The sequence below is a fragment of the Chlamydotis macqueenii genome, chromosome 1, assembly GCF_036417535.1.
Source record: "Chlamydotis macqueenii isolate bChlMac1 chromosome 1, bChlMac1.mat, whole genome shotgun sequence".
Classification (NCBI taxonomy): Eukaryota; Metazoa; Chordata; class Aves; order Otidiformes; family Otididae; genus Chlamydotis; species Chlamydotis macqueenii.
In genome coordinates this window covers 213,206,191-213,231,099 of record NC_141556.1, presented here as the reverse complement: position 1 = coordinate 213,231,099, position 24,909 = coordinate 213,206,191, and the positions used below count along the sequence as shown (strand labels likewise).

The following is a 24,909-nucleotide window of genomic DNA, read 5'->3' as shown; positions in this document are numbered from 1 at the left end:
CCAAGAGCTTTCCCCCACCCCTCCGTCGAGCTGAGGGATCCAGGCATTTTGCCGGTGCCCGCCCCTCCCCGCCCTCCTCCTCCTCCTCCCCCTCCTCCTCCTCCTCCCCGGGCTATATAGGGATGCGCGTCCGGTGCATTTCTCACTCGCCGGTTGCACCGGGGCTGTAGAGCCGGGTGCTTTTCTTCATCCCATGGCCCTGGCCGGGACCTGACCACCCTTTTCAGCAATGAAGACCATCATCGCTGCCTACTCCGGGGTGCTGCGAGGTACCGGGGTGCGGAGGAGGCGGGGGAGGAGGTGGTCCAGGTGCCGGGAGGATGCAGCGGTGGGGAAGCAGCATCCCGGTGGTGCGGGGTGGGGTGGAAGCAGCAGCAGCGAAACCCTCATTTTTTTTTTTTTAATTTGTTGTATTCCCCATTCTTCTTCCTGCCTGTAGAAGCAGTTGTTTAAAAGGAGGAAGGAGGAGGGGGGAGGGAAAAATAAGCAGTATGCAATGGCGGGGAGGCTGGCTGCAGCTTTCCTTAGGGGTGAGGATTACAGGTTTCTATGCAGGTTTTCCTTTTTTAGAGAGATTAGAGAGGGTCAGGCTGCTTTCCTGAAGCCGTTGCAAACGGCTCTGGTTTATCTAAGTGAGTTCGTGCCCTGGCAAAATGTGGGTGTGGAGCACTTGCTTAAAAATCAACCTTTTTTTTTTTTCCTCCCCTCTGTGTGATGATAGGAAAGAAAGCGTAGTAGTTTTATCAACACTGCATGGTAAAATTCCCTATTGCAGCCTTATTTTTTAATATTGTGTCCCCCACACCTACACCAACATGAGAAAAAAAAAACCCAAAACATTGCTTTTTGCTGTAGCTTTATAATGGGGAGCTGAAAATTCAGCGTGAAAGCGAGGTTTTTACGTTAGGAAGCGCAGTGAAGAGTTTGCTTTTGCAAGCCTCCGTTGCTGGTAAGCCACTTCCTTGGCCCGAGGAGCACGTTGGGTGGCTGACACCCATCGCGGGCAGAGCTGCTGCGGGCACCCAACGCTTCCTGCGGCAGGCTGGAACGCGTAGGTTGAAGACGTCGGAGAGGCAAGATGGGAAATCCCAAACCGCAGGCTCCCTCGCATGCTTGTAAAAGCAGCTCTGGGGGTCTCGGAGGAATAAATTCAACAAGTTAAATATTTTGCTGGATAGAGCCTCGTGCCCCTCCTGCAAGGGTGCTTGTCTAAAGAAGTGTCAGAACTTGCGAAAAGGGGAGGTTTTGCAGTAAAATGCACTTGGACGAGATTTTACCCTGTATCTTGTGCTGGGTCCTTGAGTGACTGCTCTGTCTGTGCCTGCAAAAGGCTTTCTGCCCTGAAAAAAGAAGCAAACTGCAAATTCCTCCTGGGATGAAGAGACCTGTGAAATGGCTTGCTGGTTAAGCAAATCATTAGCAGAGCTAAGAGGACCTGAACCTGTTGAATTAACCCCCTAAGCTCTCATTTTTGTACCTAGAGCTGCTGATGGTCTTTTCTGTCAGAAAAAAAAATGTGGCACCTGCCAATATCAGAGGCTGCAGGATCAGTTGTGAACTGATGAGGGGCAAAAGATCTGCATGTGCTTCCCATGCTCTGCTCCTTAAAGTAACTCGGCTCGCTCATGCACCTAGTGAGATGCCAAGCGACGCTTTGAGTTGAGGGAGGTCACTTGAATTAACAGTGTGTGAACTGTTAAATTGAGAGCTAACTGCCAGCCAAGTACAGAGAATAAATCATTCAGGAGACCTATAAAATATGTAAGGGGTGACCCGAGACCTCAGCGGCCACCTCGTTGGCACCGGCGTGTTAATGATGGATCTAGGACGCGTGCATAATTCAAAATGGAGTGTGGTTTAGGGACAGTGATTGGCCTCATCTCTAGATAATCCTGCTTAGCGATGGAAAGCTGTCTTAACTCTCCTCAGGTCAGTTTTCCTCTGAGGCACCTCATGGGGGTCCTGCAGTGATTATTTGTCCTTCCTTGCTATTTTTTTTTTTTTTTCCATGTGCTTCTGCTTGGGGAGATGGGAGATGTTGCCTTGGAGATGGCGGCATCTACCAACACAACCCCTTGCCAACTCTGTAGCCTGTCACGGGCAACAAAACGCAGGACCAGCTTCAAAGGATCTCAGACTCAGGCCAGGCTTTTGGGGATGGTGATGTGGGACCCTGCAGATCAAAGATGGGCAGCAGTGACATGGTGCAGGGGTTTGTGCACAAGACCTCACGTGCTGCTTGATCATGTTAGATAGCTTCCGCCCCTACACAGGATATTTACAACACAACTATTAGATTTTTTTTTTCTACCTTGATAATTTTTTCTAAGCGTGTTCCCTGTGCAAAGGGCTACCTTTTGTGGGGTGGGAGTCTGAATGGATCAAACCATCCTTTAGTCTCCACTCATTCTGTTTGTCTGGCATCTGGCTTTATACCAGTGCTTGTGAATTTGGCTGAAAGTCTGATCCTATTTAAAAACAAGCAAAAAAAAAAAGTGCCTCTCTATCCATCCCTGTGTGTATGCAGGGGAACTTTCTTGGACACCAACTTGGTATTGCAAAAATTGGAGCAGACCTTGGACTGGTGCCTAAAGTTGGATGATGCTTTGAGACACTTTAGTTGAGTAGGAAAGGTTGTTGTTTCTTCATCTTGACCTGACTAGCTTTGGCCGTAGGTGTCCAGGTGCTCTGTGTCCAAGTACCCTGTGTTTGGCAGAGCGGCAAGAAGGTGCTGAGCTCTCCTGAGAAAGGATGCCAGTGTGGTCAGAGTATTTAAGGGCTGTCCTTTGCTGAAGTATCTCCTCTTGTTTCATCTTGCAGAAGCTCCTTCTCTCCTTTGTTTTGGCTGGACTGTGGCTAAAAGCTTTAGGCAATGTTCAACTTCAGCAGTATGGAACAAAACTGTAGAATAGAGTCACAGAATGGTTTGGGTTGGAAGGGACCTTAAAGGCCACCCAGTCCAACCCCCCTGCAAGGAGCAGGGACATCTCCAACCACATCAGGTTGCTCTGAGCCCTGGCCAACCTGGCCTGGAATGTTTCCAGGGATGGGGCATCCACCACCTCTCTGGGCAACCTGGGCCAGTGTTCCACCACCCTCAGTGTAAATGGAATAGTTTGGTGCAAGGAAGATGACTTCACTCAGCTTTACCTTGGAGCTAGTCTTATGCCCCACCTGAGGCTGGGCAGACATAATTTCTGCTTGGGGGAGCACCTGAGGACTCCTGCCTTGGGAGTATGGCATTACTACTAGCTGTGTTGTGGTGTCTCCTCCTGACAAAACTGTGTGAGAGGTAGAGGTCTGGACTTGCTCATGCATCCCCTAGACACACAGATGAGATATTGTAGGATGGTTCCCTTTCTATTGTCTAGAGCTGTTAAGTCTTGCTGATTTAAGTCTTAAATTGTTGACTGGTTTAGGACAGCTGGGTCGACCCTCATGGTTGCCTCATTTTAATCCACATACAGCTCTGACTGTCAAAACTGAAGGCTAAGTTCAGTGCTGTGAGTAAATGCAGATCTACCATGAGAGAAACATCATAAATTTATTTGCTATGCAGCATCCCACCCCTTTCTAGTGGGGCTGAAATAAATGTTGTTGTCACATGTCCCTGTTGACTATGTTGACCTCCAGCCATAGACATTCTTTGCTGCAGATAATATGGGATTATTAAGTAGCTGTGCTTGTGAGAGCAAACTGCTACACAGCTGTGTACAGGGCAGGGTGACTATACCCCATGCCAGCACTTCTGCTCTAGCACGGGAGGCTAGGTCCTCACAAGTCTCCTGGTATTGGTCTGTTTATCTAACCTAGCTTTGTTACACCTCCAATGTCAGCTTCTCTGCCAAACACATAGCTCAAAATGTCCATTTGCACCTCATGCTTTGGAGGGGCTCAGTGATGCTACATCCAATTTGGTTTTCATCTCAACAAGCTGTGTGATGCAGCATAATTCAAGGCCAAGAATTAATATGCTAATTGTCCTGAAAATGTAGCAGATGAAGCTTGGCTTTCACAGGCTTTCAGTGTATTTTTAACAATCTGTAATGCTTGTACTTCCTCTCAGCTAATTTATTTGTGTGCTTCTTAATTAAGTGCTGTCAATTGGGTTTTCTGGTGCCCAGGTGTGAAGTCCTGTTTCCTTCCTCTCCTGAGCACTTGAGGTCTGCCTCCCTGCTTAGGTAAATCCTGGTGTTTGAGCACTTTATCTGAAATAAACCATGCTGGAAGTTCACCAGATGCTGTCCCTAGCTGAGCCTGTATGGCAAGCATCAGATGCTTGGCCAAACACTTTGACTCAAGGATCTCCTTGGTAGCATTTCTTGTGCTTGACTCTGGCTGTTGGAATTAAAAATAAGTGTAGTAAGCCCATCGCCAGTTTGGGACAGCTGGCTAATGTCACTGAGCATCTTTGCAAGGCTGAAGATGGCTGCTATCAGCAAGCAGTGGTGAGGTCTTGTGGAGAAGTCCTTCTTTTGACCATCTTGGCCAGTTGCATCCTTGAAAGACATGCATGGTGTAGTGCAGGCAGTATCCCGTCAATACTCCAGGACATGAGCTGCAGTGTGAGTTGAGGGGCTGTGCAGGGTGGCCAGCACGTGACAAGCAGCCATCTTCATCAGTAGAAGATGGAGGACTGTGTTTCTCCAGGATTCAAAAATATTTCCATGGGAAAAGACTGCTACAAATGGACACCAAAGGCTGGGGTATACAGTACACTTTGCCCTGAAGTTGATCGTAGGTGTGTCTAATGGGCCTTATTAAACTTGGTTATTAGGCTAATGTGTTCCCTGAAAGTTAGAGAATTAACTTTAATTAAGCCTTTCCTATGCTTAATTCCCCTTTGAGTATTTAACATGTGACTAATGCTTGGTGTGGGCCCGCAGGTGAGCCCTCAAAAGGAAGGGTTTTCTTTAAAGGACTGAACCCAAGTATCAGTGTTGGGTTATTCTGCTGTGGTTGAGTCGCAAAACTGTGTTTCTGTTAACTTGTCAGAGCTCTTCTGCTTTGTGTGAACAGTAACCAGCCTGGTTTTCCAGAGCACGGAGGGTCTTCCCAAAAATACCTCCTGTCTACTACAGCTGAAGGAGAAAGGAAGCAAGGCTTGCATGGAGAGTTGAATTCATAAGGTGTTAAGTCTGACATGACGAACAGCAAGCTCAGGACTGGCTGGAAATGGCTGTCTCAGCACTAAAATCTGTAATTGCCCAGCCTGCAGTTGACGCACTGGGTCCATCTGAAGTGTGCAGGCTGTTGCTGCAAGGGAGGACCATGCACAGGCAGATGCACTTGCCAGGTGACACCTCTGCCCATTCCCACACCCTTTTCCATTGCCACTGGACTTATGTCCTTACCCGAGAATTAAATGTTAGTATTCTTCAGCCCATGGTAACTACTGGCTTTTCTGGTATTGGGAATCATGATCTCCATGAAGGATGTTTTTGCTTTCAGCAAATAACTGACCCAGGACACCACTTGTCCAAGGGCAGGTGCTCAGCTGTCTGCCAAACCCCTGCCTTCCCTCTGTCTGCGGGAATTGAATGTTGCCACCAAAAGCTTAACGCGGTTTGAGAAACAAGTTGACAGGTTGACTTTAGGCTGTCCAGTACGGGTCTATTTACAGGGCTAGCAATGCCTAGGATTTGTTAAAGCATCTAGAAAATGCTGAAGTACAAATTCTCATCTGGAGGGACAAACAGTTGTTCTCTTTGGGGGAAGAGGATAGGGATTTAGCTGATCCAAGGCTGGGGCGTTGGGTTCATCAATCCAAAGATGTTTTGGTAGTGTAACTACAGGATAAATTACACAGCGCTGGGCTTTTACTATGGATCGTAAATAACCTCTAAGACTTTTGGCTTATTTTGAGGACATAGGGGTGTTACTGGCCATACCTCTATTGCTAAAAGTTTCCTTTAAACTAGCAGTGAGTAGTGCTCAGGTTACATGAGATCTGTCCATGTGTAAACCAGGCTTTTGGGACAGCTGAAGTAGAGAGTGCCTCTAGGCTGTGGCTGCTCAGTGGGAAAGACAGATTTCTCTCACCCTTGGACAAGTGACTCTGTAAGAAATGGGAGAGAGTTTATCGCTTACCCCAAGTTTGGGAATTTACTGTCAAATGTCAAGAGACTTTGAGTCTTCCTGCTCGGGTACTCCAGTGTTGCAAATCAGCGCGTGGTCATGGTGGTTTCCCTCATCATGTTGCCCTCTATAATCTCAGAAGCTGAAGAGATACAATACTGAGTGAATTTAGCAAGTACTATGTTACGTTGCAAAGACTCGCCTTCACCTTGAGCTTCTGCTTCAGAGTGGGTTAGTGCTGTAGGCTTCACTTGACTGGCAGTTGCAGCCACATGACCTATCCTTGATCAAAACTTGGTCTACTTGGAGTAGTTAATGCCCAACCCATTGCTCGGACTGCTCATTCAACATAGACTAAGCAGAGCCAAGAGTCTGAGTTGGGTAGGCTGGCTCTGGATTTAGGCTGCGGGGTCTGGTGTGGCTCCCTGTTGATGTCCTTTACTAGCAGAAAATGCTCAGGAAGATGTGTAGTGGTCAGGGTAGGGACCATGTGGAGGTTTAACATTAAATGGCATGTGAGAGGGGCAGCAAATAAGGTGCCAAACTCATACAGCAATTCTGCAGGCGCAGCTACTCTGCATTAATCTTATTTCTTAGACTATCTGCAGGGGTAACAGTTAGCAAAGACTGCAGAGATGCTTCATATATTTATATATTCATATAGCAACCTGATCTGGTTGGAGATGTCCCTGCTCCTGGCAGGGGGGCTGGACTGGATGGGCTTTGAAGGTCCCTTCCCACCCTAACCATTCTATAATTCTATTTAAAGCATGCATCAGTGAAAATTTCTTTGTAGAAACTACCAAAAATTCTAGTACCTGCCTATATCTAGAAAATAAGGTATTTTCTATCATTTTAATTAGAGTAAATGTGAGCACTTGCTGTGGTATTACCACCAGCAGTGTCGTTTCTTGCCAGCAACAGCAAGGACTGAACCCATTCAGTACAACAGCTGCTGAGCAGCATTGCATCCCTTCTAATAACAGGCTGATCCTTAAGCAGAAAAGGAAAAATGTAAACACACCTCCTGGTTTGTTCAAAAGCCAGCAGCTTGGTTTGTGTTTTAGCCAGTTGTCACAGTGCTTGTGAAATAAAATAATGAAGGAAAACACACTTGCAAGCGTTTCTTTCTCGAGGTGGTTGAGTATATCAGCAAATGCTGCAGTGGGTGGTTCCTTATATAGAAACCAAGTCTTTCTCTTCAGTATTTCACTTGGGTCTCTCCCTGCTAGAATAGCTTACGCTTCTAAGAGTGGCTTTCAACTGCTCCCTTCCTCAGGTACTGCTTTAGAAACACGGTGATGGTTTTACCCTTGGAGCTGTGGATTCCCGGGGTTGTGGGTTGAGGTGTTGCTCAACCAGCCCTTGAGAAGTGCTGTGTAAGGCTGGAGCGCAGAGCTTTCCTCAAGCACGCACGTAGGAGTTGTGCAACAGACCTGGTGAATGGTGGATGAGTAACAGTTCAGATCACAGCCCTGGTGCGTGCTCCTCTGCGGTTTGGGGCAGCTGAACTTCATCTTACAATGAACTCATGGGTTTCCCTGTTATCAAACAGCACTTCCAGGAATTGGCAGTTGGAAGTGGGGGTGTGTGTTAGGACCATGTGTTAATGTCCTCTGCACTTTTATGGTCAACTGAATAGAGACTTGCTCAGGTGGGACCTGATGATACCTATCAATCTCCTCCAGTGTCCCCAAAACAGCTGGGTGTTTGCAGATGGCAACCCTTCCATGATGCCTAAATTCCATGGGAAGTATTAACCTTTGACAAGCCCTACTCTAAAAGCAAAAGGCATGAACATTGATTTAGAATAATAAGAATCATGGAATGCTTAGGGTGGGAAGGGACCTTCAAAGCCCATCCAGTCCAACCCCCCTGCGAGGAGCCCCGTCCAACCTTGTCTTGAATGTTTCTAGGGATGGGGCATCCACCACCTCTCTGGGCAACCTGGGACAGTGTCTCATTGCTGTCATTGGAAAAATTTTCTTATGTCCAGTTTAAATCTACCTTTTATTTCAAAACCGTTACCCCCTTGTCCTATCACAACATGCCCTGTTAAAAGTTTGTACCCATCTTTCTTATAGGCCCCCTTTAAGTACTGGAAGGCTGCTACAATATCTCCCCGGAACCTCCTTTATAACCTCCTCTTTGAAAGGAAAATGTTATCTATTATCAGTGTGCAAATGTAATTTTATTTCTATTCTTTTTTTTCCTAGGCACAGGATCAAGCATTCTTTCTGCCCTACAGGATTTGTTCTGGCTATCTAAATCCAAAGTAGAGAAACAACTCCAGATCATCTCCGTGCTGCAATGGGTTCTTACTTTCCTTATCATGGGTAGGTAACACTTTGGCCTAAAGCTAAGTTTTTTGTTTGTTTTTTTTCTTTCTTTAATTCTGGAAGGATTTAAATGCAAAAATGTCAACTCTTACACAAGCATTAATTTAGATGTGCGCTGCAGCAGGACAGTCCATGGGATGTGTGGATATTGTAAAGCACACCTGAATACTTTGATATTTTATCTGCCTCTAGAAAAGCATAGGAGCTATGGAAAGACGTACTGATCATTAGCTTATGACTCTGTCTACTGTACAAATTAGAGTGACGTAATTGACCTGACTCATTTGTGGCAATGTCCACAGGGAAGAAATTTCTTAGAAGAAACTGATAACTGATGCAACTGATTGCAACAGGAGTGCCTTCCTCTTGGCTTGGTCTCCCTCCAAGAGGTACCAGAGAGGAGCAAGAAGTGTTTGTTAGACCAGTAAAATAGTGAAGACTGTTTTATCTCTGGGTACTTCAGCCCAAGACTTCTCATAACAGATCTGCTCCATAGTATTGTTGATAATTGGTGTCAGTCAGGCAAGTGTCATTGTTCCTTCCCAATCTAGCTTGTGCTAAAATGGTAATATCATTTGTGAGTGGGACTTCTGGCACTCTGATGGGATGGCTGGTGTAACACAAGGAAGATTTGTGTACCTGTGAAAGAAAATCCCTTGGTGTGGCCCACAAGGAAGTCTTGATGCTGGTGAAGTCTCACTCTTGTCTGAAGTATTTGCTCTACCTGGAGATCTTATAGAAGAGATACCTGGAGAAACCATGAAGGGAGGGGTTGAGGTACTTCAGAGCAGGTAGTTTTGGAGGAAGCTATCCTATCTCAGTCCTACATAAGGATTTTTTTAGCTAAATCTGATTTGTTCGAGGATTAATGACATCGGATTGAGACTAAGACTTCAGTGCAGAAGGGTCAAAAGGCAAGGGACTCTTAATGCGAGTGTAAATGTAGACCAAAACCTGATGCAACCTTGTTTTCTTCTCTTTCTTGGACCTATCCAGGTGTTGCTTGCACTTTAATCCTCATGTACATACTGTGCACAGATTGCTGGGCAATTGCTGCTCTATATTTAGCGTGGCTGGTATTTGACTGGAATACACCAAAGAAAGGTAAATATTGCAGAAGAGATCCTTGCTGTTTAAGTGTCCCTGTCCTCATATTTTGAACTTCTTTCATAGCCAGATTAGCACAATTCTCCATTGCTTCAAGACCGCTAAGGTCATCCAGATCTTGACCTTCCTTCCCCAAAAGATGAATCTGGGGTTAACATTGAGCTGTTTCTACTGTTAATTGTCCATTGCCCAACTACAACAGAATATCAAGTCAGATCCTACTCTGGATTTGTTGTCGGGCCTTAATTAGCTTGAAGTGCCCTGATGTTCTGAGCATGAATGGTTTCACCTGATTTTATTGAAAGATGCAGGTGTTCTACTCCCTTAGAGGAATGAAATTGTTGATTTTTCTAGTGAGACAGCAACTTTTCTGGAGTCCTCTAGGCTTCTTGGTTGGCACCCATGTGGAAAGATCTTTAAAAACGTGACTTTTTTTCCCCCTTCAGGTGGAAGAAGATCCCAATGGGTGAGAAACTGGGCTATATGGAGATACTTCCGCGATTATTTTCCAATAAGAGTAAGTAACAGCAACTCTATGGATTGGGACTTAATTGTTTTAGACTGGTTTGTAATAACCCTTATGGAAATGTTGGACCTACACTAGTCTATCCATGACGCTGAACTGTAAGCAGGAGATAGCTTACTTACCATTGCCATACTACTGCTTGGACCAGCTGTGGTTTTAAAATATGAAATAAATCATCAGCAGTGGTTTCAAGATTTGTAGAAGATGACGGTTTTATCACCAGACTTCTTGAGGCAATCAGCCCGGTAGCAGCAAGGCCACATCTTTCCAGCTTCTCTCCTGTGCCACAACAATCCTGCGTTGTGCCTAGCCCTATTTCTGCTCCCCTCCTGTAAATCTAGCTCAGTTTCGGTCTGTTTTCCAGTTACACCCTAGGGCAGCAGTATAATGGGTCAGCACAGCTGGGAACCCTGTGCACCAAAAGCCCTACCACTTCAGAGAGCGGTAAAATTTGCCCCCAAAATCTAGCTGCTTTGGGGAAGGAGGGTTTCCAGCAGTGGGAATAGCTCCAGTTCTCAAGACTGTAACTTGCTCACCTTGTGCTTGCCTACTAATTTGGATGTGTTGCAGACAGGACAGGGCTGCCAGGCTGCTCTGGGGATGGCAGAATTAGCTGAAGGACTTGGAAGGAGGCAGGAGCTGAATTCAGCTGGGAGGGAACTCGATCCTCTGGAAGGACACATGGCTGAAAGGACTATTATGTAAGGCTGTTGGCAAGGTTTTTTTTTTTCCAATCTGAGCAAAAGGGAGGGACTTTGCCATGGCTTTTGAACCACCCTGCCCTAAGATAGTCCAGCCTCAGGAGCAGTAGGGAATGCAATCCCGGCAGGAAGCCAAGGTGACATAGACTGGATTCCTCCTTTGCAAAGTCGCTCAAACTCTGAGTGCCAGAACACGTGGCTGGTGAGCAAAGCTCTTGCCACACTCTTGCTGCCGTTAACAGGTAATTCTTGGCAAGTGTAGGTGTCCATGGAGAAATAAGTTACAACTGCACAGACTGCAAGTGGCTGGTCAACCTAGGTCTTGTTGCTAATGGAGAACAAAGCATGCTGTAGTGTTGAAGATGGGTCTCAAATGTGTTGTCTTCTAGCACCAAGTCCCCAGTACTGTGACAAAGCCTGGCTTCTTGATATTGCTGAAGGCTAAAATGGGCTAGTTTCTCCCGGGGACTTGATTCAAGAGTCGGTAATGGCTGGTTCTTGCTGTCAGTGGTGACTCTTGCCACCTGTAATGGCTCGTCCCCTTGTTCCACCACTCTTTTGATGGCATATTTAGCCTCTGTTCTTAATGGAAACATGCTCTGCACCAGCCATATGGGTCAGATCCACTGTAGATATTAGAAGTTTGTCAAACAGTTGGGCAGTTCAAGTAGGTTTAGAGATGAGATTGGGCAGATAAGCCAAACTTCTCTGCTGTTTTAGGTAAATATGTGCTAGTTCACACAGTCCACCTGCAAAAACCCCTTATGGCTGTAATTCCTTTGTCACTAAGTGGGTAGAGTGCTGCAAGGTTTATGGAGTCCGATGGTATGTAAAGGGCAGAACACAAGGGCTGACAGCTGTGGGATAACTCCTGCACCTGCTATGGAGAAACAGCCAGCTGGTTGTGCATTTGTTAAAACCTGACACAGGGATCGTGGGGCTGCGAGGTGCTAGAGCTGGTTGTCTGCAGTTATGGGCATGCATATAAGGAGTGGTACCAACTGCCAGAATGGCTTGGGTTTGAACTTGCTAAGAGGATGGGAACTCCTTGGATAAACTATTTACCTGTCTTCAGCCAAGAGGGAGACTGGTCTAGAGAAGATCGCTTGTTCAAATGTTCTGTCTGAAAAAAAGTCACCTTGACTGGATCCTGAACTCTGTGTAATGGCTTAGCAGGGCTTGGTGTGTCTCCCTGGCTCGTGGCTTGTTGGGACAGTCATCTGCTGCACCTCCTCCTGTACCAGGAGCACCATGAGGGCAAGATCACACCAGTGGCACCTGCAATGCCAAACTCAGCTTGTGCAAGCTCTAGGATGCACCTAGACCTGTGCTAGCTGCATCCGTATCAGCACAGGTGCCACCTACATTAGGATATTAGCTGAGATCTTATGCCTGTTCCACAAAGGCCACCTCCCCAGGAATAGGGACCCATCTCTGAGTAGGTGACAGATGTAGCACCAAAACCTTGAGAGGGGAGGCCTCTTAGATCTGCCACCACTGAGGACGTTATACTGAAGGCCAGGGTGTCCTGACAACTGGCTGGTGTGAGCTCAGTCTCAAGGATGCAGACTGGATCTGGTCAGACTGAAACACCACCAGTATCAACCTCTGACCACACTGTATGCTAAAACTTGTGGCCAGATCTGCTGCATCGCTACGTGGCTTTAGCTGCTTTATCAGAGTAACTGCATGAGAAGCAGGCTTGGCTCTGACATTTTGAGCTGGCGATGCACACTTGCAGCCCAGAAACCAACGGCACCTGGGGCTGCATCCCCACAGCGTGGGCAGCAGGGCGAGGGAGGGGATTCTGCCCCTCTGCTCCGCTCTGGTGAGACCCCCCTGCAGCGTTGCGTCCAGCTCTGGAGCCCCCAGCATCAGAAGGACGTGGAGCTGCTGGAGAGGGTCCAGAGGAGGCCACGCAGATGCTGAGAGGGCTGGAGCAGCTCTGCTGTGAGGCCAGGCTGAGAGAGCTGGGGCTGTTCAGCCTGGAGAAGAGGAGGCTCCGGGGAGAGCTGAGAGCGGCTCCCAGTGCCCAAAGGGGGCTGCAGGAAAGGTGGAGAGAGACTCTTCAGCAGGGCCTGCTGGGACAGGACGAGGGGTCATGGTTTTAAACAAGAAGGAAGTAGATTCAGATTAGAATCACAATGAGAGAGGCAGAATGCTGGCCCACGGTGCCCAGAGAGGTGGTGGATGCCCCCTCCCTGGAAACATTCCAGGCTGGGTTGGCCGGGGCTCTGAGCAACCTGATGTGGTTGGAGATGTCCCTGCTCCTTGCAGGGGTGTTGGACTGGGTGGGCTTTGAAGGTCCCTTCCAACCCAAACTGTTCTATGATTCTCTGTTTTTTTTATTATACTTGATCTCCCCTGGAGTCAGCAATGCCTCCCATCCTGAAGCACCAGAAGGACTGTTGTACCTGTATCTGCAGGTACCAGTTATGTTTTGTAATGCCAAGTGGATTTGGGAACCAGCCTGAATCTGGCTCAGTTCTTCAGCATGAGCAGAGGCTGTCTGCATGCACTGGGGCTTCACGCAGCTGCTCTGACATTAACAAGCTATTTTAGGGCCCTGGAAGCTTAAGTTTGTCTGCTGCTTAGTGGCTGGCCTTGCAGCAGCTGAGGAAGCTTCCAGTGAGCTCAATCCTGGTGCTGAGCCCTAAGGTGAAGCCCAGGCTCTTGTAGATGTGAGCACGGTGCTGCGTGCCTGGCTGGGCCCATCCCCGCTGTGGAGGAGGTCAGGTCCCAGCAGCCTCCTGAGCACGTCCTGCTGATCTGGGGATGCCACGTGGGGAGTGCCACCATCTAAAGGTCCTCTTTAGGTCAAGAAGCCATCAGCTGAGCGTGTGAGCGCAGCTACTGCTTATCTCCACAGGCCATGGCACTTCAGATAGCGAGGACTGCAGACCTTTGCCTCGCCGTTGTCAGGCATTGAGCGTTTTAGATGTGTGCAGTGAGACCTCCTCATCCTCCTGCTGAGATGGGAGAGTCAGCAAGCAGGGACTGTTGCAAGACTGATGTTTTTTTTTAATTATTTATTAATTTTTTTTTAGTGTTGCACTCTGTGGCTTGGCTGGCTTCCTGGCAAAGCTTCTTCTTAGTTGTTGTAGGTGACTTAGAGTGGAAACGGAGGCTTTTGCTTCCTGTGTGTGATGTAGATGTAATCTTGAGAGCCTGGAGGGGTCTTCAAGTCCTGGCCTGCGTTGCTGGGAAGGTGAGATAATGTGTTCCACAGCGCTGCCGGGTGTGATGCAGATAACTCAATTGTTCAGTTGTTTTGCAAACTTAAATGCTCACTGCTTCTGCTTAGATCCTGCAGGATGAGGTCTGATTTTCTGCTTTCTGTGTGCTTCTATGGTTGCCACGCTGCTGAGCTTGCGGGTTGGCTGAGCACCTGCCTGAACCGCTCGTTTCCATCCTGCTCTTTGCTGGCTCCTGGCCCTAAGCAGCAGTGTCTCTGCAGTCCCATTTCTCCACACTTGTATGTCCTCCTTACTCATCCTGTTCCTTCAAAACTGGCAATGCTGTTCTCTGGGTCTATCTGGCACTCAAATATTTAACACCAGGTTTTTACCATAATTGCACTGCTTTACTGCTTCTGTAGGCAGGCTTAGACCTGTTTAAAGAAATCTGTTATTACTACAGCAGATGGAGGGACCTTTGCTCCCACTGGAACAAGTCTGGTCTCAGATAGCAGCTGGGAAAAGGTGTGTTAGTGTGGCGGGGTGAAGGTCCAGCTTCAGTGCCAGCACTGTCATCATCCAACTGGGATGCAGCAAGGATGCGCTGCCTCCCTCTCACCATGGGAGCCCCGAGGCTTCAGGGAGTTGAGGGCTTTGTGGGACTGGAGAAGACCTTGAAGGCAAAGGGAAAAAAAACCTCTTGGAGGCTCAGAACAGAGTTGCAAAAGTGGTGTTGTCAAATGGCAGCTACAGCTGTTACCTGATAAGGCAGCTCAGTGTTTGCTTGTCGAGGTGAAAGAAAACTAGTGGTGAGTGATCAGCCTCTTAAGGGAAGCTTCATTCTTGCTTGAGACTGGGAACTTCAAAAATTCCTGCTTCTAGGTTAAATTTAGGGAGCCATGAAGGCCCTGCCTTTGGTGTTGGCCACTTGGACCCTGGGCTGAGTTTGTGCATTAAGATCTAAGATCTGCACCACTTGCAGATAGGTGCCCAAACTCATCTGATGCCTGGCAGTCCTTGGTTGCCCTGGCTTGACTCAGGTGGAGGAAGAGAAGTTCACCTTCTGTGAATGCATCTGTTGGGGGACAACCTGTGGAGGGCAGTGGCAGCCTGCATGGGACAAACTGGGGAAAGGGACTTATAGATGAAGGCCAGGCTGACTCTTAGACCTGTAAATCCCTGTTGTGAGCATTTGATTCTCACTCTGGTGCTGCTCAGATGTTCCATGGGATATCATGTGGGAAATGCATGTGAGTTGGTTCCCTCAATACCCTTTGCCTTGCTACTTGTGCGAGTGGCATGAGCAGGCATGGTGGGTATCACCAACCCTACACCTCCATAACAGGAGGTCTTGGAGAGCAAAGGCAGAGTCATAAGGCTGAGGCTTGGCTGTGGCTTTTGCAAGGTATGCAAGCAACGGGGTCTGCTGGGAACTGGGTGTCCTTGCCCACCACAGAGGGGCTGGCGCAGGGTTGGTGCCGTGGCTGGCAGCATGTCTTCTCTATGAAAGCAGATGCGTGGCTCTGCCAAGGTCAGCTCACAAATGCCTCGTGCTCTGGAGTGACAAGGACAAACCTGCCTTTTTCAGCCAGTTTCTTTTTAAAGCAGCTGTGCTTGGCGCAGGTGATGGGTGAGGCTCGGAGCCTGGAAACTCCCACCCTGCTCTGACAAGAGACTTAAGGAGAAATATCTGCCACTGGTCCAACCAAGTACCTACCAGGCCTTGAGTCTCTCCTATGACTGAGCAAGAGCTGAGAGATGGAGGGGTTGCTAACTGCATCACTGTTTTTTCTCCCCTCCAGTCTTGGAGAATGGCTTCCAGTCTGTAGTCTGGGAGCCCTGTTTGTCCAAACTGGTCAAGGGACAATCCATTCCACCCCAGGGAGTGAAAGCAGAATCATCTCCAAATTAGGCAAGAAGGGAAAGGGGAGAAAGGATGACGTGGTGTGACACAGGCTGCCGCAACCACAAGTGTTGGCATGCGCTTCCTGCAGCCCTACGCGGCCTCAAAGCTAGAGGAAAGTGTGGAGGGGGGGTCATCAGCTTGCTTAACCTGCTGTGATGTCATGCCTGTATGGCAGCCGCTGTCTTAAATAGCACAAGTGCCTCATCTGCAGACAGTGGTGGGAATGTGGGGAGGAGGGAATCAAATTTCTGGTCATGCCGCTTCAGCGTGTCGCAATGGCACTTCAGCTCCCTGCAGCGTGATTCAACAAAATGGACTTGCTCACTTACTGCCAAAGCACTTCTTGGCCAGGACAGTGGGGTATGTAATGCTGATGTGATGTTTTGGAATTCTGTGGGGTTGTTTTTCCTGTAGAAGCTGACACAGTGTGACCTTTGCATGTACAACTTGAGGGACGGGGTGCAGTTGTTTAGCACCTCATGCTGAGGGTGCAACTGGGGCTTGCCCAGTCTGAGAGCTGCTGGGGTGTTGTGGTTGGCAAAAACTGGCACAATTTCAGCCTGAAAAAAAAAAATGGATCCCTACTTTCATAGGGTGATGCAGCAGTCCTGGTGTATGCTTACTCAGACCACTTCTGTATTGGAGAATCATAGAATGGTTTGGGTTAGAAGGGACCTTCAAAGGCCACCCGGTCCAACCCCCCTGCAAGAAGCAGGGACATCTCCAACCACATCAGGTTGCTCAGAGCCCCGGACAACCTGGCCTGGAATGTTTCCAGGGATGGGGTAGTGTACTGCCAGGGAAAGATGCTCTGATGCATGGGATGCTGCTACTACTTATAGCATAAAAAAAATAAATCTTCTGGTGGTAGTGGTGCCAGGGTATGAGTTGTGCTGTGCATGGCTAAGATGGCTTTGGAGTGCCCATGCTGTGCAAACAGATGAGTAAATGGTTAGGAATATTGCACAACCCCAAGCTGATTATGATCACCACTCCTGGAGCGTTGTCCTGCAGAAATCGGAGCACTGCTGTGGATGGCTTGAGGTGTCTTGTTGGCCCTTTGGAATGTAGGCTAGAGCAAAACCTCTGGAAGGAGGGATGGTTTCCAGTGGTAAGCCACCCTTCTGCACAATTTTCCCTCTTGGAGGGCGGCCAGCAGGCATATTAAGTGGTTGCGTCTTTTTTTCAGGTATTAAGCAAACTTGCTTCTGTTCCGGGACACTGATTTTTATTCTCTTTTCCACCTCATACTGGGATGTGAGCCACTAATGTGGTGAGAGAGGGCCTGGAAGGAGGCGTAGCTGTGCCTACAGGGCCATGAAGAACTTGGTTGGTTTGGGCAAGAGGCTTGTAAGAATACTTTTGGGAGGAGTGGCGAAACAAAGGGCGCAGGCTACTGCGACCCAACCCCTGTTCCTGCTTGGCTGGCAGCCTTGTGTCTGGAATCCGCCTGTTTATTCTGCTGCTTCTGCTTGGGGAACTGAAGTATAAGTGGCTGCTGTTACCACAGCCTCTGAAATCCTGGTTAGCCCATCCCCCTAGCCGTTAGGCTGTTCTCCATGGTGGGAAGAGACAAAAACTGGGGACTTCAACTTTTTTTCTCCGTTTTTTTTCTTATTACCTGAAAATATCTGTCTTCATGTGCACTCACTCTTTTCTTTCCTAGCTGGTTAAAACCCACAATTTGCTGACCACCAGGAATTACATTTTTGGGTACCATCCACACGGCATCATGGGCTTGGGTGCCTTTTGCAACTTCAGCACAGAGGCCACGGGTGTCAGCCAGAAATTCCCTGGGATCCGACCGTACCTCGCTACCTTGGCTGGGAACTTCAGGATGCCAATTTTAAGGGACTACTTAATGTCTGGCGGTGAGCGCAAGAGCACTTTGTTCCTTCTACTCATGTCCTTGTCTCTGAGCTGTCTTCCCCTCGTTCAAGTGAAAAGCTGTGGCAGAAGCTCGCATAACCACTTATCTCTGGTAGCATCACACAAACATTGCTTTCACATAGTTGTCAAGAGGAAGCTGTGAATAAATGTGACTAGCTTGGGCTGCAGCGGCTGCTGCTCCTCTGCATTCATCCTTTACTCAAGGATACTCTTGTCCAAAGGCATAGTAAAGATATCTGTAGTTGTGGGTGAGGAAGATGAAGATACAGGAGCAAGTTAGGAGGTACTGGTAGATGAAGCTGCACTAACTGAAAATATAAAGTATTTAATGGTCTTGGAAATATGAATAACATGTCTAGCTCTGCTCATTACCACGTGAGCTGTCATGCATCTAGGTCTTATGGTGGTGATAGATGCCCTCTTCACCGAACTGCTCTTTCAGGTGCATGGCAGAAGTAAAGAGTTTGGGGTATTTGTGTGCTTTCAGCTGTTCGGAAGAGCCCCTTCCTGGAAAATATTCCTACAGGTGGGTTACAGGGATTAGGCAGTGATAGAATGCTTAATGACATTAATCATAGAATGGTTTGGGTTGGAAGGGATCTTAAAGATCACCTGGTTTCAACTCCCCTGCCCTGGGCAGGGACACTTTCCACCAGACCAGGTCGCTTGAAGCCCTGTCCAACCTGGCCTTGAACACTCCCAGGGATGGGGCATCCATAGGTCTGTTCTAATGGATTTGGTATTTTAATGATGGAGGGCTTATGGGTTATGACTAGAGGAAGTGGTGTTGAGACCCTCAAGAAACAGCTTGGTCTGAGCTTCCTCTTCAGAGTGAGGATGCCTGTTGGTTTGGTAAAGATGAAGGGGTAATGTGCAAAGACCATGACTTGAACAGTCCGGTGTGCTGTTTGCTATTCCTAGAACAGATTCACCAATAAATGACTTGAAAACAGGTATCTTAACATAGTTTTTTGGCTGAATCTTGACTCATGGCTGGAGAGAGGACAGGAGTAGCTGTACCTGGCTCTAACTTGCTAGGTTTGACTGTTTCCAAGATTGCTGCCTTAATCTGGTGAGGGAGAAGAAAACTACCTAGATCTGGTGCAGAAAAGGGGTTTGTCCCTGCTGAGGAAGGGCAATATCTCAAGCGAGCTGGTTTCTGTCTTCCTGTGTCAGATGGAAGCTGCTGTGAAGTGCGTAATTTCCATAACTTGTGAATTCTGCAGGACAGCAGTGCATGAGAAGTTGGGATCCCCATTGGTAGACAAATCCTGTGGCTCCTTTCCTCCTGTTTGGAAGGAAGGTAGAAGTAGACATGAGTAACATTGCTGACAGGGTTGGCTTGGCTATCCCAGAGCAGCACAGAGAAATCGATGGGAAATTGTTTCGTCTGTACTTAAGATTTAGGTAAGACTCTAGGTGTGGTCTTTTGGACAAAGTTAACTTTCTGAAAGCTGTCGTTGGTCTTCACTTTTCCTATACTGGAGCTTAAGGCTGTCACTACAAAGGCTTTAATGTCACTTGGGAAGTGCTGATAGTTCCCTCAACCCTTTTGTTTTGTGGATGAACCACTTTAAGTGAGATTCTAACAAATGTTACTGTACTAATACACATCTTAGTTGGTTTACAACCAATTGTTGCGTATTATCAATGTTTTATAGCCTACCAGAAGTTAGAGCTACTGCAGGGATCCTCTAAGGCATGAGGAGGCAGCCAGAAAATCCTATATACTGTGTAAATGTGCTGAAGAGCACAACTCAGCAGTTGCCGCTCGTCTGCGTGTCTCGTTGCATTTTCTGGAGGAAGGATTTCAATGCTCAGCGCTGCTAGCAGGCATAATCTTCTGTTAACAAGCGTGAAATGGCTGAGCATAAATCTGTACTGCCTTCTTGAATGGGGTTGTGTAGGCCAAGTGAGCCTTGGTGTAGAGAATGGGAGAAGTATGAAGGCTTCTGTCTGTCCTACAGAGAAGAAAGAATAGCCTGAACCTTTCAGAGGAAGTATGGTCAGGGAGAGGTGTAGCTGTGCTAAGAGAAATGGGGTTTCCATCTTCAAATCCAGCTGATTCTGCTCAAGTGAACTGGAATTAGTTGGTGACCTTGATGCCCAGAGTTTCAAGACACACATGAAGGCTTGCAGCCTTGCCTGGATAATCCAACAGGACCCATTCATCATTTAGTTCTTGGTTCAAGTGATAACTACTGTGAGATGGGCAGAATCAGCTTCTAAAATTAAATTGCATAATACTGCCCTTCCTAGCGCAATGACCTTAAGTACTCAACACAACTCAGACTTGTGAGCAAGGGAATGTGAATGATGGCATCTCACTTCTCCTCCTTGGCTTATCCTGGCCAAATGAGGCATGAGTAAGCTCTGACAATAAGTGTAGGATAAAAGCATGAGTTTCGGGGGTAGAGAATCAAACTTCTTAGCATTTTTAGAGCAATAGAGTAGAAATTAGAGGTTCCCTCTTTCATTGGGCTGAATAAGATCCCTGGAGTGGGAACTGGTGCTGTAGGGCAGGGATTGCTTTGTAAAGCTGAAGTGCTGTGACTGGTCATGCAGTCCTGTCCCTTCCAGTGTGGGGTAGAGGGAGAGACCTTTCCAGACACTTATCTCGGAATATGGACCTACCTGAGCACTCTGTCCCATACATCTCTTCCTTCTCAGGAGGGCGAAGGATTGTGCTCTCACATGCAAATGCTTGAGATGTAGTTAAAAAACCCCTATTTTTCATACTAATCCATAAAGGATCTGCTTTTGGAAGGTTTAACAACCTATTACTTTTCTATCAATAAAGTATCATCCCCATGGAAGACCTATTCTACTACTTTGTTTTGCTGAGGAACTAGTCAAATTTGGACTCTAAAATAGCACAATTGCTTTTCTCCCCCTCTAGGGATAAACTAGCTCCTACAGCAAAGTTTACTTGGAGGGAGGATGTCTTAAGCAATTGCCTTTGGCATCACTAAGTGCAGAAGAAAATACTTGCTGAAGTCTCTTGTGTTAAGGGCAATTTTGAGAGCTGGTGTTGGAGTTTGTTTATTAACAAGTTTAGTGCTGTCCAGGTCTTGTTTAGTTGAGGAAGAGGTTGCCTGATGATATACTCAACCCTTTATGACCATAGGGAAGTTGCACAACTCAACTTGCAAAAAAGGCACAAACTCTTTGCTACAAGTATGACTGGTGTCTTCCAGATCATCTTAATCTTGCAACTTGACCCTTATGTTTGTCTCTTGGACATGCAGGTATATGTCCTGTGAACCGTGACAGCATAGACTACATCTTGTCCAGGAATGGCAGCGGCAATGCCATCATCATCGTGGTTGGAGGGGCAGCAGAGTCCCTGAACTGCACCCCAGGGAAGAACTCTGTAACACTAAAAAACCGGAAAGGATTTGTGAAACTGGCTCTACGGCATGGGTAAGAGGCAATCTCAATGCTAGAGCAGTACTGCTGGCATACAGAACGTGCTCTTATCACCTAAGGGAGCTGATGTTTTGGATGGATTCTCCTTTCTGTAATCTTGCTGTGTGGATGTACGCCCAGAGCATCAGACACATGAGTCTGTCCTCTGCCCAGAGGACAGGGGTAAAAAGTCACTGAGGACAACAGGAGACTTCCAGGGCTAAGGGGAGGCTGGTGTTATTAACCTACATGGGGCATGACCTGTGCAGCTCCTGTGTTTGAAATGGGATGTCTGTCAAAAATCAGATGAGAAGAGACAGAAGCATATTCAATACCTGACAGGGTAGTGTTTCATGGGCCCGCTGCCAGTACAATTCTCTTGCATGCCTTAAAAATATCTACTATATCATGTCAAGTCTAGTTGACTTGTATCAGTACCTTGTGCTGCAAAGCTCTGGCCAATAAAATCTGCAAGTGTGTAGCCTGAAAGAGTACACGGCAGCGAGTGTGGTGCTGTAGTATTGACTACAGAGCAGGGGTGTGGGATCCTAACAGCTTTCCATCTTTCTAGTGCGGACTTGGTTCCTGTCTACTCCTTTGGGGAGAATGAAGTGTACAAGCAGGTGATCTTTGAGGAGGGTTCCTGGGGAAGATGGGTTCAGAAGAAGTTTCAGAAGCACATTGGATTTGCTCCATGCATCTTTCATGGCCGTGGCCTCTTCTCTTCCAACACCTGGGGGTTGTTACCTTACTCCAAGCCCATCACTACTGTTGGTAAGGTCTTGGTATAAACACACTATGTGCTTCTCTAGGTAGCAGCATGCTTGAGTCTATGCCATACCCCTACCCTAGGTTTGTCTTGGAGTCTTGACTATAAAACTGTTTTCCTTCCTACATAAAACTTCCTAGCACAGCTGAGAATGAGCTAGGATAGTTTTTCCACGGGCTACAAGCATCTCATGATGCTCTACTGCCAGCCAGTTTTGCAAGTGAGCTCTATTGAGGAAAAAATGCTGTAGGTGCTACCTTCTCTGGTCTTGAATGGTTAAAGTCAGAAGCAGTGTGCATCCTTACTCCTAGGACTGGCAGTGTGACGCTGTCTGACAGCTGAATCTTAAAACCAACCCTAAAATTTTCCTTTGAGTCTTCCAACTCAAAGCAGCAAGGATATGAAGGACAGGAAAAAAAGTGCTTTGCTTTTGTGGTGAGTATAGGGGAATACACAAGAACTGCAGCTTTTAGTCTTGGTTCCTGTTAATTAAGGAGGGACTTCTTGCTCTGCTGTAAACAAAAGCAAGTGGGACTTCCCAACCACCTTGTGCAGTAGAGACTCTGCACTGCTGCCATTTGTGTAGCTAAAATGGGCCTGGGCATGGCTGCAGATGTAATGAGGGTCCCAGTGGTGGGCCAATTGTGCTTCAGAGCCTAGCAAAGCTCAGAGGAATCAGGCAAACCTTTGCTGTAGTGGCAAACTGTGTGGTGCCAGTGTGGCCACGTTGAATGACCATAGCTACGGCCACAGAGCGTGAATCTCCAGGCTGTACAGGAGCATTTGATCTAACATGTGGATCTTTTCCCTCTTTTTATCAGTGGGGGAGCCCATCACCATCCCCAAAATTGATAATCCATCCCAGAAGGAAGTGGACTTCTACCACAGTGTATATGTGGACTCCCTGATCAAACTTTTTGACAAGTATAAGAGCAAATTTGGCCTGCCAGAGACTGAGGTCTTGGAAGTCAACTGAAGGGACTGGCAGCACCTCCTTCTCTCAGAATCAACACATCTTCTCCAGGAGTCCAAGCTGTCATCGTGTACTTGAAAGCATGTGTGGGTGTATGTGTCTTTCAAAGAAAGTGTTTGAAGTATTGCTAGACCACTTTTAAAAATAAAAAAAGTCTTTACTTTGGATAAGTCCCCTTACAAACGTCTTTCTGTCTGAAAAAGCACAACTCCCTGTTGCTGTGATGATTTGGATGGGGGAAATGATTGCCTTTGCGATCTGCTGTGTAACGCTGTTGGATTGCCAGCAATGGATTAGAAGCATTCCTACAGCCACTGTACCCACTAGCACAAGCTATTTTGGGAGAGTAGGATCCATCTGGTTTTCAATCAAAAGCAGCAGGTTGGTTTGACTGGGATGGCAGTATTACAGGCGTGTTGCACAAAAGCCATGTTGAGACGTGCTTACATAGCACAAGGGCATTTCTGCTTTGGAAAAGCCCCTTCTGAAAGCACAAGGGGGCTGCCAGATCTCCTGGTGTGGCACCTACTGTATGCAGTGCGAGAAACCAAAGGATAAGAGTGTGGTGGACCTCTGTCCGTGTGGTGTGGTGGACACTTTGGTGGCTGTAAGTTCACCACATTGTATTTTGAATGTCAGCTTAGAAGCAGGTCTGTCCCAGGTGCTGCTTGTGTAGAGGCATGTAGCTGGAAATCCGTGACTCCTTCATAGCCACAAAACTCCAAAGGCCAAGTTCCAGGAGTGGTGGGATGGTGCAATTGTGTGGCCCTGGTGATGCAGACCCTTAGGGTAGCCTTAGGGGTAAATGCAGTGGGATGATTCATGGAAGAGTTTAGGATCCCAAAAGCATTTGGGGAAAGCTAGGAGTAACTTTACCCAAAGACAGCTTTTTAAATAATTCTGTCCAGTGAATGTAAAGGAGTAGCCTTTTCACGCATAGGATCTAAAGTGAGTGACTTTTTAAATTGTTTATAAAAATGTTTACGTGGATTGTTAACGCTGCTTGTAGTGAGATTTCTTCAGAGTACAACGTGTTTATGTATAAACCTGAAACATTGCACTACTTGCATGTCTGACCTGCCTTTTCAACGGTTCGGTTGAGTGTATCGAGCTCCAAAATGTGCCTTTCTTCCACGCAAGAGGACGGTACTTCACATTCCTGGAATCTTGCCTCAAAAGACAAATGTTCATCTGTCATATTTGATAGACTATTGTATTATGGAGTATTAATTTTTGTACCAATTTCTAGAAATAAACTTTGGCAAAAATAACCGCCTGCTTTGGTCTCTTTGGCGTTGCAGTGGTAGGCGGCTGGGTTCCTGCTACACAAACAATTGTTGTAATTGCAGCTGTGCCTTGACTTTTATGGGGAGAAAACCAGTCTGTCCAAAACCAGACCTGCACTGTCCCTGCATGGGACACCCAGGATTTGTGTTTTATTGGTGGAGTTTTGCTTGTTGTTGTATAAAGAGCTAAGTTATGGACCTCCTTTACTGAGCAGGTAGGGAAAGTTCATGCCCTATTGCTCGCTTCAGCAAATTACTTTAGGTTCTGTTGCTGCCTAGCACACAAAAAGCTGGATTGGACCCTTGGTCCTCAGCTGAGGAAATCCTTCCAGCTCCTGTCAGAGCCCCCGGCCTTTCACCACCGGAGGTGCAAAGTGCTCCAGAAATAGTGTGCAGTGCTGTAAAGTTCACACGGGCTCTTTTGGTACCAAGTGGATACCAAGAGGGCTTAACCTGTTGTCTGTTGGGCTGGCCTATGAGTCATGGAAGTAAATGCTGGCTGACTTTCACAGGCTGATAATGCTTTTCGTCAAGGTGAAAGCCAAAATTATTCTTTGCCCTTTTCAGGATTAGCCAGTGGAGTTAGAAAGTCTCCTTCTCAAGAAGATAAACTTGGGTTGCTCGCTTCCCCTTTTCCTCACCTCTAGTAAAATTGATTTGTTTCGCTGTTTTCTGTAAGAAATACTGAAGTTGGGTTTCCAGAGACTTGTCTGGAAATACACAGCAAAAAAAAAAAAGCCATGAATGCTC

At 47.2% G+C, this 24,909-nt stretch overlaps 1 protein-coding gene across 1 annotated transcript; it reads left to right on the top strand.

Moving 5' to 3' along the window:
* The first annotated feature begins 138 nt into the window (after positions 1 to 138).
* On the top strand, positions 139 to 24,144 carry DGAT2 (diacylglycerol O-acyltransferase 2). Its single transcript, XM_086739749.1, has 8 exons — positions 139 to 269; positions 8,295 to 8,414; positions 9,414 to 9,521; positions 9,971 to 10,041; positions 17,500 to 17,704; positions 20,972 to 21,146; positions 21,703 to 21,905; positions 22,722 to 24,144. Exons 1-8 carry the CDS (start codon positions 230 to 232, stop codon positions 22,874 to 22,876), a joined length of 1,077 nt encoding a protein of 358 aa, XP_086595875.1. The 5' UTR covers positions 139 to 229; the 3' UTR covers positions 22,877 to 24,144.
* The last annotated feature ends 765 nt before the right edge of the window (positions 24,145 to 24,909 follow it).

Bases quoted from the DNA above. Each gene is read 5' to 3' on its own strand.
- DGAT2 (XM_086739749.1), top strand. From the start codon at position 230: ATGAAGACCATCATCGCTGCCTACTCCGGGGTGCTGCGAG. The intron at 8,415-9,413 runs GTAGGTAACACT...GGACCTATCCAG, and splicing joins TCTTACTTTCCTTATCATGG to GTGTTGCTTGCACTTTAATC. The intron at 10,042-17,499 runs GTAAGTAACAGC...TTTCTTTCCTAG, and splicing joins GCGATTATTTTCCAATAAGA to CTGGTTAAAACCCACAATTT.